This window comes from Eptesicus fuscus, chromosome 4 (genome assembly GCF_027574615.1).
Source record: "Eptesicus fuscus isolate TK198812 chromosome 4, DD_ASM_mEF_20220401, whole genome shotgun sequence".
Taxonomy (NCBI): Eukaryota; Metazoa; Chordata; class Mammalia; order Chiroptera; family Vespertilionidae; genus Eptesicus; species Eptesicus fuscus.
In genome coordinates, this window is record NC_072476.1 from 108,634,968 (window position 1) to 108,650,490 (window position 15,523).

Genomic DNA, 15,523 nt, shown 5'->3' on the forward strand with positions numbered 1-15,523 from the left:
GGTTCAAGCGGGGAAAGCCGGCGCGGGGACTCCGAGGCCAGCGTGGGGCCGTGTGCCAGGCGGAGGGCAGAGCAGCCGGCCCGGAGCCTGCCTTCCGGCCCCCTCGCCCCCCTCCCCCCGCGCTGTGCTCCCTCGGGTGCCGTCCGCGGCCTGGGCTGGGCGGACCTCGTTCGGGGCGCCCAAGGGTCCTTTGCAGAAGGAAGACGCTCTGCGAGGTCGGCTGTCCTCGGCCGCCGGGGTCCCGGCTCCGGAGACGGGGTTGCCATGGGAACAGGACGCGGAGGACGCGGCTGGAAGCATTGGCGTCTGTAGCCAAGGCGACGCGGGGCACTTCCGACCTCGGGGGACCCAGGCCGCTCTGGCTGACCGCAGCTCCCCCCGCGTGCCCACAACTGCCCCCCAATTACCCCCTCACCCCCGCCCCCCCGGCGCCCTCGGCTTTCCCGTGACGCTCCCGACCTCAGGGTCGCTCCCAAACCTCCTATTGTCTCGGAGGTGAAGATGCAGGAAAAGGAGGTAAATCCCACTGATGGGTGGACAGGAGCGCTGCTCCAGGACCTACCGGTTGAAAGCTGCGACCTTCCGGGCTGTATTCGGGGCACCCTGCACCGCCCGCGCGCCCCTCTGCGCACCCTGCACCCCAGGTGCTCCCCGGGCGTTCAGGCCTCCGGACCCAGGAAAGGCTCGGATGTAACTGCCGGTGTCGCCTCTCCGGTGAGACTTGAGCCATCCGGTTAGGAGAGCGGGGTGCACGGCTCAGGCAGCTCCAGGAAGGAGCCCGGCTTCCGCCGATGGTTAGCAGCAGTTCAGAGCATATGTTCGAGGGGAGAGTCACATCTGGCAAATATCACACAGCCCCAAATGGTGCAGCCACACATTCTTTTTAAAAAATCCTTATCCCAGGGTATGTTTTTGATTTGAGAGAGAGAAACATGGATAGGTTGCCTCCTGGGCCTTGACAGGAATCAAAGGCGCTACCTTACAGCAGTGGTTCTCAGCCTTTCTAACGCCGCGACCCTTTAATACATACAGTTAGTTCCTCATGTTGTGGTGACCCCCAACCATAAAATTATTTTCGTTGCTACTTCATAACTGTAATTTTGCTTCTGTTATGAATCGTAATGTAAATATCTGTGTTTTCCGATGGTCTTAGGCGACCCTGCTAGCGGTTCTCAGCCTTTCTAATGTCGCGACCCACAGGTTGAGAACCGCTGCTGTAGAGCCTAAGACCATCGGAAAACACAGATATTTACATTACGGTTCATTAACAGTAGCAAAATTACAGTTAGAAAGTAGCAACGAAAATGATTTTATGGTTGGGGGTCACCACAATATGAGGAGCTGTGTTAAAGGGTCGCGGCATTAGGAAGGTTGAGAACCACTGGTCTACAGGGTGATGCTCCAATCAACTGAACCACCGGGCCAGGGCCCACGTATTCTTCTACTACGCCTTCCGGTGGCCCTGAATACACACAGTAGTGACAATCACACATCTGCAGAGGCCACTGTGGCCAGCACGGGCTCCGCCAGCCTAAGGTTTAAAGGTGTTGCCATCTTGAACCCTACCATGAATTAGGGCCTGGGACAAGGCGAGTTGGAGTTGCTATGCCCCTCCCATTTTCAAAAAACAGACAAACCAAAAAGCAGGCTTGGTAGAGAGAGAAGGAAAATACTTACTAGGAACCTGAAAGGGGGTGTTTACATTTGGTGTTTGTTCTTCCCAGCTTTAAGGTTGAAGTTTAATTGCTCTTGATCCAAGACGGCCAAGATACCTGGCCTTTCTGAGTTAGGCCGGAGGAGTTATTTCTGAGTTGCTTAAATATATCTTGGGTAAAACTGGGAAGATTTATCAGCTTAAGCCTGATTCAAGGTTTAAATCTGCACCCTCAAGTTCCGGAGCCCAAATTTTCTAAAGATCCCACACCCTGTATTCTCTGTTTCCAACGAGAATTCTCAGCATGGAACGATAATGAGAACGTGAACCTGCTTCAAAACGTCATGGTTTTGGTTTTCACTCTGTGTGGCCTGGGGCAAGTCCCAGCCCATCATTTGTACCTCTTGGTTCTAAAACCCTCCCCAGGTCCAGGATTCTGGGAGAGTAAAACTACAGATGTTTGTGACTGTGAACAATATCTAACATCTATAGTAATAAAAGGGTAATATGCTAATTAGACCGAATATCCTTCTGGACGTCATTCCGGACGTCCTTCCTGACCAAGCCGTGCCGGAGGGAAGCCAGCTCAGGTCCCGGATGCCTGCGGGCGGCCCGAGGAAAGCCCAGGTCCCAGGTGCCGGAGGGAAGCCGGTGCCCGCAGCCGGGGGAAGGAAGGCCTACTCTTGCACGAATTTTTGTGCATCGGGCCTCTAGTGTATGGCAATAAAAAAGGAAGAACTGTCTCCTGTTCTCGAACACTTATGTCCCTAACCCCTTAAGTTGACCTTCATCAGACTGAAAGGTTCAGTGTCCTGTCCTTCTAGGAAATGGCCGTGAGGCTGTTTCTGAGTGTGGTCAGTGCAGCCCCCGGCCTGAACACCTGCTCGAGCGGAGGGAGCATTGTGCAGGGAAGTGCAGAACCAGGGCAGGCGCCGAATTCCCGTCGGACAGCGGTGCTCTGCTCCCACCTCCGGTTGATTAGCTCTGACCAGAAGCACGTGGCCCTCATCGGTCACGTTAGCAATCGAAGTACAAGGCCTGTAAAGACCGAGAGGCCCAAGTCTTGGTGATACTTTTTCCTTGCCTCGCCATCTTCACCCTGTCCCCCAATGTGACCCGTAGAGTAAATGGGCTTTAGGTTCGTTCGCTCCCTCTGGAATGGGCCGCTAGCAATCTGGGTGGACAGTGGTTTTATACCTTCCCTCGTGGATCCTGAGGTAGGAGAGGCAAGCGTTGCCATTGCAAAGGTCACAAAGAGGAAGCATGTGTAGAGGGTACTTCTAGACTCTCCCAGCCCCAAGGCGAATGTGATTATTTCCAAACTATTCCTGCCCCAGGAACTGTGAAACTTAAGAACAAAGAAATCCAAATAAACTCTCTCTTGTGTAATTTCTTAAAACACATTTTCTGGCCTCTCAACCTCCTTGGGAGCTTCCTGGGTGTAATCAGAAACAGGTCCTCATACTTGGAGGGCAGGGAGAGACCAAAGAAAAAGGCAGATCACTCAGAGTGGGAGGTGGTGGGTTTAATAAGCAAGGGACCTTCCTCCCGAGGCTTGTCTTGGGCAGCGGCAGACCAGATTTCTGCCCCTCCCCGCCAAATCTTAGAAGGTTATGTGGAGGCCTTACCTGGGTTCAGTCCAACTTGGTGACTTACCACTAATGTATCATCTCAGCGTGCCGGAGGTCGGAAGCCTGCAGAGGCTGTCGCTGGGCTGGAGACAAGATTGGTTCTTTCCAGGGGCCTCGGGGCAGAATTTTATTTTCTTGCCTCTTCCAGCTTCTAGAGACCCCTGCGTTCCCTGGTTCCTGGCCTCATCCTCCGCCTTCAGAGCCAGCAATGCAGCATCTGTAGCACGGACTCCTCCCACTTGAAAGGCCCTTCTGATCACCTCAGGCCCACCCGTATAACCAGGACCATCTCCTTCTAAGGTCAGCTGATTGTGAGCCTTAATTCTATTTGCAAACGTAATTCCCCTTTGCCATATGACATCAGATATTCACCGGTTCTGGGAATTAGGACATGGACTTCTTTGGGCCGGGGGAGGGAAGGGGTGTTGCTCTGCCTTCCAGAGTGGTTAACCTGGACGAAATGGCCCAGGTTTAAAATACCCGGAGGTGGCACAGAGGGAACCTTACTGCCTATCTCTTCCCCTGACTGTTAAAATCTTACATCATTTGGCCGACCTGCTCCTCTTTCTCCCCTACACACCCTCCATTTATAATCGGGTACATCCAATCTTGAATGTCCTGTTTCTTCCCATTTGGGGGCCTGGTCTATAATGAATGTGCAGAAATGTCTCTTTCCTTCCCTTTCCCTCACCTCCATCTATTGGGGATTTACTCCTCGGGAGCCTTCCCACCGGCTGGAACCCACATCGATTGCTCCCTCCACCAGCTCCCATGGCTCACGTATGGCAACCATCTTGCCCTGTCCCGGATATGCCACACGCTCCCACGATGCTCGACAGTTCTCTGCTGAGCTGGGAGCAGAAATCTCTCCCTGCATGCCCGGGGGTCTGTTGCTTTTCCAGCTAGCTCTTTGTCCTGCCTGTTAACTTTGCTCAAAAAGTGTCACCCCATCTTTGCTGGATGATGTTTCTGCTGCGGTCAGCACCCGACATGCCCCCGTTGTGTCCCATGGGAAGAGGCTGTGCTGCAACATGTCGGGGGAGTGTTTTCTCCACACAGCACACCATGTGTTTATCTTAAGGCGGGTGGGGTTCGCTATTAAAAGCTTTGGAGTCCGTCTTAGGCTTATGTACGGAAAATAAGTTGATGACTCTTAACCACTGTGAAGAAGGCCACTCTTTCTCACTCGCTCTGATGATGCATACACTGTCCCACTCCTGTATCTCATGGTGAGAGGGAGGGTGAAAATCCTCACGCGGACGCGTAGATGCGTACAGATAGGACAGTCAGTGCATCGCTGCCAGGGCTGTCAAGCACTGGAAGTAGATTGAATGCCCATCGATGAGGAACTAGTTACATACAATATAGCACAGCCACACTATGACATACTATGCAACAGTTCAGCAGGGGTGGGGATCGTCTGGCCCACGGGCCGTATCAGGCCCGGAGATCATGTGGTCTGGCCCTGCCAAGGCCTTAGGGGTGAGTTAATTAAATATTTGACCAAACACAGCAGGCTCATTTTTAAGTTGATCATTTCCGCATGGCCCTCGAATGGTGTTATAAAAATATCCCAAATGGCCCCTGGCAGAAAAAGGTTCCCCACACCTGGTTTAAAAGCATGAGATGTGTGTGCTGGCAGAGAACAGTCTCCAAGGCTTTTTAAGTGGGAAAACGAAGGCCCAGAAGAGGGTGTACAGCATGCTTCCTCATTTACAGGGGAAAGTTAAATACACGCCTCGGCGTACACTCCGACACGGAATGTCTCAGATCGCACGGAAATAGCTGTTGTCAGTGGAGACGGGAGCTCGGGGTTGGGAGGAGCCACAGAAAGCAACAGCGGCGATGCAAAATGGAACCAAAGTTTATTTCCGTCAAACCTGCAGTACATTACAAAGGCAGCGTGCTAACCCACGGCGTCCGGCGTTCCCACAGTTAGCCAGAGTGCTGGTAATAAACACGCATCCTGACGCGATAGAAGGCTGCGCTTGTCAAGCATCCCACAGTCTCAAGCCTCACGGGTGTGTGTGCGGGTGTGTGTGTGTGTGTGTGTGTGTGTGTTTGTGTGTGCGTGTGTGTTCTGTGTTTCCTTAAGTGCTCTGACGGAAAGTCCTTTCACGTTGCTTTGCAGCATATTTGGAACTGCTGAACTATAAACAACGCAGGAAAGGAACCCGGAGCTGGGAGGCCGTTTCTGCTTTGCTGTCATCGGTCGGCACCCAGCGCGGCCCAGCTCCCTCGGCCCGGCCCAGGCGGCCCCGTGTCGGGGCCCTGTCGGAGCAGGCCTGCACTTTTAAGGACACTCTTGGCAGGGTTCTGTTTTCTGTTTACATCCCGCAGGAAGAGCCATGCTGGCAGGGAAGTCGCAAGCAAGTTAGAAACACTTTTTTTTTTTTTTTTTAACCTGAAAGTAAAGAAAGGGAACAGACCTATTTCCCCCCAAAGACCTTGGCTATGCACCCTGATGGTTACCCTCTCGGGGTCCCTGTCTCACAGGTGGCACACGGACGGTGACCAACAGTTCTTCCAGAGAGCCTTTCGGGGCGCTGGCAGAGCCGGGGCGTTCACAAGTGTTCATTGGGCACCAGGAGGGTTCGCTCTGTAAGAGACGGCTCAGTTCTGAGGGGTCTGGCAGCTCACGCCGAGTGTGGAATATACAACTGCCTTTTGCTATCGCTGACAACTTTGAGGAAAAAGTCCTATTTCTAAAAAGTCTTACGCATGGTTACCTAAAAAATATTTTGTTAATATAGTCTAATGTGAATTTCCCTTACGCAAGGGGTTTCGATAGGAAAACATCTTTAAGAGCCAATAAAAATATTGTAGAGAGGAAAGAAAAACACTTTTAAAAAATTGAGGTTAAGAACGATGAGGCATTTCTTTTGGCTGTAAACACGCAGTTTACTGTCCCTCGTCGAAACACGAACGGCTGGCTTTCCTGAGCTTCGCGGCTAACGGCAGAAGGCGGGTTTGCATAGAGGGTTTGCGGGACGGCCACGATTTACCGAAACGCTTTCTAAGGGCAGTTTGCTTCTGTGTCTGGGCTTCATGTTTTAGTGAACGGCGCTCATCAGGCTCGGACTGACCAGCCGGTGACGAGCCACCTAAGGCAGACGGGGTGGTGGTGGTGGTGGGGGGAGGACGGAATTAGAGTTTTCAAATCCACAGGACAGAGGTCCAGGGTCCCAGGCGGGCACCGCGTACCCAGCGCTGCACTCATGTGGCTGGAAGTCAAACCATGTTTGCGGATTGGAAACCAGAGGCAGGAGGGGGGCTCCCCGGTGCTGCACGGCACAGCCAGCGTGGAGGAGCCCTGGCGGCGTTTACTGCGCGGGGGTGTCCACGTATCGCTCAGGGGTGACGGAGCCGGTCGGGCACGCAGGACGGTGCCCGGGTCCCAGCACCCGGGCCAGGCACCGGGCACGGCCGGCCCCAGCTCGGGCATCAGCAGCGATGACAGCGCCTTTCACCTCTGCCGCTGTCCAGTCTCTCCGCGGTTCTGAGGGGGCAGTCTTCTCCCGGGCCGGTCCCCCAGAAGCAGCCTCGGGAGGGAGGAAGCCAGGCTAGGTCACGGTGCACACCACGAGCGAGAACAACGGCAGTGGTCGCCAACAACTCCGATCCAACCCCGAGACGGACGGCGAGGGGCAGCGTCCCGCCGAGGAACCCGCTCTACTTCTTCTGGGCCTGGGTCTTACACATGGTAAGGATCTGCTTCAGAACTTTCTGGACATCTTCATCCATCTGGCCCTAGAAGGTCAAACGGAAGACGGTCAGTGGGACCTCAGTGAAGTCCCGTCCCGCCGAGGGAATGGGGTGGCTGGCTGGGATGAAGCCTTTGGGCCCCTGATCTTCCCAAGGAATGCTATTCCTAGCCATTCCCACATTTCTCTAGGGAACTGAGCCTGGGAGGGCCCTGCTCTTGAACCCCTGGAGGATGACGAGGCTGAGGCTAACAGAGCCCCAGCAAAGGGTTTCTGGGGGCTCCGTAGCCAGTATGAGCCCAGCAAGCCAAACCACCAACAGTGACAATATCGGCAAGCCTCCAACATCAAGCCCGGGCGCCTGCTCCTGAGGGTGGGCAGCTGGCGGGTGGGGGAGCGGCAGCTGCGTCCTCCTCATTTCTCCAGAAACGCCCAGGTTGCTCTCAGTAGTTAGGACAGGGTTCCCGACACAAAATCCAAAGCCGAGCGAAAGGCATTGGAAAGCTTTCCAAGGTACAGGATTCCCCTCGAACTCTCATTCGTTCTGCTGGTTTGAAGACGGGGCTTGGAGCAACATGGACTGCGGTATTTCTTTAAGACACCCGGACACTTCGCAGGCGTTGCCATACCTGCACAGCATACAGAAGATGCATCCTGTACACCGATATGACCTCCTGGTGTTGCTTCTTGCACTCCTGGGAAGAGATCATTTAACTGTTACAGGGAGCTGTGGCCAGATGCTCCCCAAGCGACGCCCTCCATCCAGTGCTCACACAGAAAGCTTTTAAACTGTTGTGAGCTCACGGGCTTGTGTGTTTCTGAATACTTGTCAATATTCTCAGGGGAAAAAAAAAACTATTTTATGTCTTTGTATGTCAACTCTAGGAGAAAATTCATGTAAGAAGTAGTTATTATAATCCCAAATTTGTGTGTGTGTATATTCACACACACACACACACACACATATACATACTTTATGCAAATATACAGATACATTCACACAAGGTAAATAGTGCAAGGAAATATATCAAATGCAGAAAGTAATCATCTCTGAGTGGTTGAATTATTAGCAATTTATTTTTTGGAACTTTTCCAGAGTTTTCTACATTTTCCAACTTTTCTACAATGGCCAAATATTATTTTAATTTTAAAAAATACATTCTTTCATGCCCTAGCCGGTTTGGCTCAGTGGATAGAGCATCGGCCTGTAGACTGAAAGGTCCCAGGTTCGATTCCGGTCAAGGGCATGTACCTTGGTTGCGGGCACATAACCCAGTGGGGAGTGTGCAGGAGGCAGCTGATCGATGTTTCTCTCTCATCAATGTTTCTAACTCTCTACCCCTCTCTCTTCCTCTCTGTAAAAAAATCAATAAAAAAATATATTAAAACAAAATACATTCTTTCAAAGGGAGTTACTACCACCCCCTCCGTAGCTGGTACCACACACTCCCCGGGAAGCACATTGACTGAGGAGGAGTGTGGCATCGCTCTCCATGCCCCCCCGGCAGAGCTGCTAATGCCTCTACGTCTCCCTGTGGAGCGATTGTTCCAATCCCTCTCGGCGCCTACTCCAAGGAGCCTCACTTAGCTCTCAGCTCTTCTAAAGAGAGGCCCTTCCTCCTGCTTCACGATGAAGACGGAGACGGCCATATATGGGTCACTTCAGCAATCTGCAGCAGTCTCCCCATACTCCTTGTCGTCGCCTTCCTGTCATTGTTGCCATGTGTCCTTCCCACTTAAGAACCTTAAACCTCAGCCCTTTGATGTTCATGCCATCAGCAGGTGTGCTTGGTATCTCTCTGCTGCTTCCTCCCACCTTCGGTCGCCTCCACGCAATCATTCCTAACTCTCTCTGGCCCCTGCCTTCCTTCCCATCCGGCTTCTGTCGGCAGTGGGTTGACTGCAGCGTCCGCAGGGAGGAGCCACCTAACACCTGGCCTCCCAGTTCCTCCACTTCAGCTTCAGGGACTGGCGCCTCCTCCTTCCACCACGCATCTCATGGCCATGGCCCTGCCTGTCACTGCCTCTGAAACTCAACCCAGAGCATCCCACCCTCTGACCGCCATCTCCTGTCCTTCTAGCAGACCTACCTCAGGCTTCCCCACCTCCCACTGGGATTCTTCAGCCCCATCGGACACCTCACCACTCACTCACTTCTCCAGCAGGCAGTGCACATCTGACTGCCACGCCACTGGAAATGTTCTCGCCAAGGCTACCCAGGGCACTAAATGCCACATCTCAGTCCTTGCTGCCCTCTACTCATCCCTTCGAGACTCAGCACGAGCACCACCTTCTGCAGGAAGCCTTTCGAGACTCCCCCAGGCCGGGTAAGCACCCATTTCTTCTGCCCTCAGCATGTTGGGCGTCTCTCTATCGATGCACGCTTACCACATCAGGAATATGGCAAGCCATATTACATACCAACTGTGAGGGCAGGGGCTGTGTCTCATTCATTTTCATACCATCAGTACCTTGGACAATACCGACACAGAAGAACTCCTTAAACACATGTTGAGAAATTGTAAGAAGGACTGTAGAAACCATTGGCACTTTCTCTACACGTCTGTGATCACCACTGGCTCAGAAAAATGACCTGCAGAACAGAGCGGGGAGCATCTTCTCCCCTGACTGTTCCTGCAGGGCTAGTGCTGGGAGCACGGCACAGCTGGTGTGGGCCTTGGCGGCCAGCCAGAGTCAGGATGGCAGAAACCTGAACTCGCCAGTATCAGCTCTGTCCTGAAGAAGTCATACAAGCCAGGTCCTGTTTGCAACTGGAAGCTAGAGATGGCCCAGGACAGACTAACCCTCAGTTTCACACGGAAAATACATACCCTTGTCAACCGAAACCTTAACCGATATTATAGTAACTAAATGATGACCCTCCGAAGATGTCCACGTCCTAATCCCAGGGCCTGTTACCTACATGGTAACGGGACCTTACGGTGTGACTAAGGATTGTGGGACGGAGAGAAAGAGTATCCTGATTACTGGGGTGCACCTTCCATGCAATCACAAGGGCCCTTAAGAGAGAGAGCAAGGTCAAAGGTGGAAGGAGGCGATGGGAGGACAGAACCACGGGTGGAAGTGCTGTCCTTTGAAGATGGCGGCATGGACTATGCGCCAAGGAATTCACGTGCCGAGGCCGGTTTGGCTCAGTAGATAGAGCGTCGGCCTGCGGACTGAAGGGTCCCAGGTTCGATTCCGGTCAAGGGCATGTGCCTTGGTTGCGGGCACATCCCCAGTGGGGGTTGTGCAGGAGGCAGCTGATCGATGTCTCTCTCCCATCGATGTTTCTAGCTCTCTATCCCTCTCTCTTCCTCTCTGTAGGAAATCAATGAAATATATTAAAAAATAAATAAATAATTCACGTGACCTCTAAAAGCTGGGAAAGGCAAGGACATGGATCTCCCCTAGAGCCTCCGGAGGGAACCAGACCGGCTGACATCCTGACTTTAGTCCAGCAAGACTGATGACCTCCAGAACCTTAAGATGATAAGTGTGCGTTGTTATAAACCAAGTGTGTGCTGCTCTGTCATAGGAAATAGTCATAGGAAACTAATCCAGATAGGAGAGGACTTTCTGGGTGAGAAAGGGGCGGGGCCAAGAAACAGCTTCAGACCCGCAGATAACGCAACTACCAGGGATCCTGGCCCCTAGCAAGAAGAAGTGCTCGCCACTGTCCGAGACGGTGATGACTGTCGCAGAACAATGGAGAAGGGGCGAAAAGCTGGTGGATGGAAGATCACGCCTACTCCACTGTGCTGCCGATTCCTCCTCCTCAGAGATACATCCCCCCGACTCACAGCAGATAGTAAGTGGAAACTTGACCAGTTCCTTCTTCGGCCCTCACCAAAGAGGGCACCAGTGAGTTGCTCCCTGAAGTACACTCCTTTAGGCTGGGACCCCGGCCGCGCCCACCTGCCCTCCCAGCGGGGTAGGCATGCAGTCCGCCTCGCCCTCCACCCCACCCGGCGGGATGAGCCCACTCACAGCCAGCTGGGTCTGGAGCTGCTTGACCTGCTGCTGCAGCCCGTCCAGCTGCTGGCTCTGCCTCTTGGAGGAGCTGGCCGAGTAGGACAGCTGCGAGAGGCTGTTCAGGGCCTCCTTCAGCTTGGTGACTTCCTTTGACATCTCGTTGATCTAGTGAAAAAGGAAAATTGTTACCAGCAGGCAGGAATGTGCCCGCAGAAGCAAAATTCCAGGTATTCCTAAGCCTCGAACACAGCCTCTGCTAGCCTCCAGGACTTGAGACTTTGGAACAATTCCTTTTATACATTTCAAAGGAAACTCCTAAAATGAAACACAGAACAAAATCAGACAAACCCACGAAGCCCTCTAAGGCCATTATATTCAAACTAGAGGCTCGGTGCACGAATTCGTGCACAGGTGGGGTCTGGCCAGCCAGGCCCGGGGAGTGGATGTGGGAGGTTGGCCGGCTGGCCCCACCCCCTGGTCGAACTCCCAGTCCAAAGGACAGTTTGCATATTAGCCTTTTATTATATTAAATACTTTGTTTTGATGCATTAAGATAACAAATACTATAACACTGATTTCCCTTTCTTGTTTTTTCTTAACAGAAACAGGACTTTAGGCATTCTTTATTTGCTGGCATGGACGATTAGGAATAAGTTATAGAAACCCTGACATTTCCGGACATCTTGTTTTAAAGTAAACACCATCCCCCTCTCCCTCCCCGTCCCCCCTCCCTAACCCCTTGGCTTTGGAAGCTCTCTGGAAGCATCCATCATCATCAAGGAGTAAATGATCACTAGTGCTCTAGCCCAGGCCACTCAGAGCATGTGACCCAGGGGACTGGCAGGCAGTGCAGATTCAGCACAGAACCATCCTCCGTCCCCCTCCCCCTCTTCCTCAGGCCACAACCAGCCCATCTCTCATCTCCCGCACCCCACATCCCTCCTCCCCTCCACTCCCATACACCTGTGAAAATGAGGGCCAGGAAAGGCAATTTTTATACTGACTCGGGAAAGCCCATGGAGCTTAGGGAAGCGGGTTTAAGTCTGGAAGTATTTGGGTTCCATACAACAGAGGAATCTGTCTGGATTCCAAGTGCTCAAGTTCAAGATCGGTCACAAGCGCTTTCAGTTTGTGGGGTTACTTCTGAGCCCTGACCCTTGGCAGAGCTTCTGTAAAGTCATTTCTCAAGAAAAATTATGCACCCCATATGTGAAAATGCTTTAAGATAAGGGAAGCGTCGTTCTTTCAAATAAATGTCTAACCTACTACCCTAATGTGGCTTTGGGGACAGAGGGATTCGTGTGCCGAGCCTCTGAGCGTTCGCAACAAGTTAGTGTGAACAAATGGTAAACACGTGGACGACAGAAGGTCCCAGGGCTCGCCGAAACCGGTTTGGCTCAGTGGACAGAGTGTCAGCCTGCGGACTGAAAGGTCCCAGGTTCGATTCCGGTCAAGGGCATGTACCTTGGTTGCGGGCACATCCCCAGTAGGGGGTGTGCAAGAGGCAGCTGATCGATGTTTCTCTATCATCGATGTTTCTAACTCTCTATCCCTCTCTCTTCCTCTCTGTAATAAAATCAATAAAATATATAAAATAAAATAAAAAGAAGGTCCCAGGGCTCGCTAGCCGGAAGCTCAGCGGCAAGGGCCCTCACCAACCTTCCTGTCCTTGTCCTCCTCCAGCCTGGACGAGCTCTCCGAGTGCCGCCGCAGCTCCGCCAGCTCCTCCTGCGCACGCTGCAGCTTCTGCACAAGCTCACCGGCTTCGTGCTCTTTGGATCTCAAGAGAGTCTGCAGCGTTTCCTTTTCCCTCTTCAGCTGTGAGGCCTCACTTCGAAGCTGGGCAGCCTCTGACTGGGCCCTCTCTCTCTCTCTCACGGCATCCTTCAGTTTCGAGGCCCACGCGCTCACCTCACTCTCCAGGGACGCCTGGAGCTTCTCGTAGGCGGGCCTGGGCACCATGGCCTCGGCCAGCGCCGCCTTCTCTTCCACCAGCTGCTTCTCCAGTCTGGCCACCTCCACCTCCCTGCCGGCCAGGAGCTCCTGGAGACCGCCGAGCCTGCCCTCCATCTCCTTGGCGGCCGTGCGCAGCGTGGTGATCACCTGCAGGTGCTCCGTGATGGACACCGAGTTCTCCTTCTGGGCGTCGGCCAGCTGCCTGAGCTGCGTCAGCTCGCCCAGCGCCTTGGCATGCTGGGCCTTCGCCTCGGCCAGCGCCTCCTCCGCCTGCGCCCTGGCCAGCCGGGCCGCCTGCATCAGCTGCTCGTGCTCCGCGCGGTGGACGTACTCGGCGGAGACGTCCTCCAGGGACTTCCTCTTGCGGTAGTCCTCCAGCTCGGCCTGCGCCTCCTTGTACAGCTGGGACAGCTCGCTCACCTGCTTGTTGAGCTCATCGATCATCCTGTTCATGGCCTCCTTCATGTCCCCGGCGTCATCGCCCGGCTCCTGCGCCATCTGACTTTTCAGAGCATCTTTCAACTGCGAGATCTCTTCTTGGGCCTCCCGGTATCGCTCGAGCAGAAACGCTTTCTCCTTATTCATGGTCTCAATAACGGAGCCACAGGAGCTTCTCACTTCCTCGCTCTCTTCCACAGGCGGCTGGTTCCCGCCCCCCTGCTCCCTCTCGGCCAGCTTCTCCTCTAACGCTCTCACTCTCTCCTTGTTCCTCTCGCTTTCTTCCAGGGCGTCCTGGAGATCCTGCTTCAGCGCCCGCATCTCCTCCTCGGGGACCCTCAGCGCCCCGAGGTGGGAGTAAGCATCCACGCCCTCGGGCGCCACGAGGCCCAGCTTCATCTGCTTCTGCACGCTCAGGACTTCTTTCATCGCCTCCTCGTACTTGCTCTGCGTTTCCTTCAGCTTCTGGCTGAGGTCGGAGCCGTTCTCGGAAACCTCGGTGTCGTTCAAGCGCACGGGCTCCGGCCTCCGGGCCTGGAGCTCGGCCTGCAGCTGCCGCCGCTCGGCCTCGGAGCGCTCCAGCCTCTTCCGCAGGTCCCCCAACGCCTCCTGGAGCTGCTGGGTGCTGGCCTCGCCGTCGGCTGGGGGCCGGCTCGGGGAATGTGCAAAGGCCGGGGGAGGGGATCTGGAGTTGGGGGGAGAGGGTTCCCGAGGTTTCCCGAGAGACGGGGCCAAGTCAGTGTGAGTGGAATGGAAAGAGTCAAAGCTCAGGTCCGCTTCTGCCTCTTTGGGGGTTTTGGCCTAAAAAAAAAAAAAAGCAAGAATAATGACATGGCACCCACGGTGCAGTGAGGCGAGCAAGCCCCTGGGAGGAGAGAACACACCCGGAACCTCTGTATGGGTGAGCAGCGGGACCGTTTGGGGGTGTGCTCTGGCCTCGTGAAAAAATATCACCCGAGACCCGGGAGTCAGATTACCGACACTAAGCCTCCTCTGTGCTCTAATGGAACAGATTTTTTTAGCGCCACTTTAAAAACAGTGGATTTGCTTTGGCTGCAAAGCCTCTGGCTCAAAATTTCCCTTTATTTCTCATATTATTTATGCTGAAATGGGCAATGAATGGGCTTAGTACAGTTACTTCTTAAATCTGCTAAATGATCAACTTTACTAAATGAAGGGCTAATCACATATCTTTACACACACACACACACAATTTGTCATATTATATATCATACTATGTATATAATTATATATAATTTACCAATTTAGAAACTTACCGAAATAGGGCTAGTGAATAATTCTTTCAAGAAAGAAATAACCTGGAACTATAAAATGCTTAAGGCTAACTATATTAAAAAAGAAGAAACGAACGTAGATGTAAAATATTATCTGACTAACCCTGAAAAACCCAGTATCTTAACCCGACAGAAGAATCTGTGGTGGCGATCGATCTACCTACCTGCAACTTATCTTGTAATTCCTTATTGTGTAAAGTTAGAGATGCAACTTTGGCTTGTAATAGGACAAGAATATCTGGTTGGTCAGCTTCCGAACTGATGTCCAATAAGCTATCAGCTCCTGGGGAAAAGAGAAAGGCAATGGAAACTAATGTTTAAAAATTAAACCGTTACTTCTCCGACCTCTAACAAACTCCCTTTCTGCCCGATCCAGTTCCTCTTCCCAGTCCTGACGGAGAATGAGAGCCCGCACCAGCTGGGAAAGTGAACAGCAGTTCTGGGTCCTGGGCATTCCCACCACAATACCAGGTGCCTGGATGCACAGACCTCGCCTGAAGATGGACGGATTGGATCAGACATTTTCCCGTTCACTGGATTCAGTAGGGCGTGGCTGCGTTTTGCCCCTCCCATGCTTAAGGAGTCCCATTTCCGAGAATCCTTTTAGAAATACCTCGGGAAGCTGGCTCACTTCTTAACCCCACCACCATGACACAGGTTCAAACTTTATCAGCTACTCTGAAACTTTGCAAACAGCTTCCAATAAATCTCCCTCTCTTTCCCCTCGCCCTAGTAAAAATGTAGCCTGCACACCACTGTCAGACTAATCTCCCTAAAATATGCTTTGATCGGGCCATTCCTTCGGGTCAAAGTGCTTTAATTGCTCTCCCCCTCCAAATCTTCGAATCCCTTTATCTACATTAGGACCAC

The 15,523-nt window shown here is 53.0% G+C and overlaps 1 protein-coding gene and 1 long non-coding RNA gene across 3 annotated transcripts in view; one reads left to right on the forward strand and one right to left on the reverse strand.

Moving 5' to 3' along the window:
* The first annotated feature begins 406 nt into the window (after positions 1-406).
* LOC114227546 (uncharacterized) lies at positions 407-5,065 on the forward strand. The gene is made up of 3 exons (XR_003613596.2): positions 407-516; positions 3,434-3,585; positions 5,005-5,065. It is a non-coding gene; the product is annotated as an uncharacterized LOC114227546 (long non-coding RNA).
* A 68-nt stretch (positions 5,066-5,133) lies between these two features.
* The window catches only part of RAI14 (retinoic acid induced 14), a 133,898-nt gene continuing 123,508 nt past the window's right edge, over positions 5,134-15,523 (reverse strand). For both annotated transcript variants that reach the window (XM_054715332.1, XM_054715333.1), the window contains 5 exons: positions 14,818-14,936; positions 12,624-14,159; positions 10,980-11,129; positions 7,619-7,684; positions 5,134-7,035 (listed from right to left, as the gene is read on the reverse strand). In XM_054715332.1, the coding sequence (XP_054571307.1) occupies positions 6,958-7,035; positions 7,619-7,684; positions 10,980-11,129; positions 12,624-14,159; positions 14,818-14,936 (1,949 nt within the window). In that variant the 3' untranslated portion in view covers positions 5,134-6,957. The remainder of the gene's footprint in view (positions 7,036-7,618; positions 7,685-10,979; positions 11,130-12,623; positions 14,160-14,817; positions 14,937-15,523) is intronic.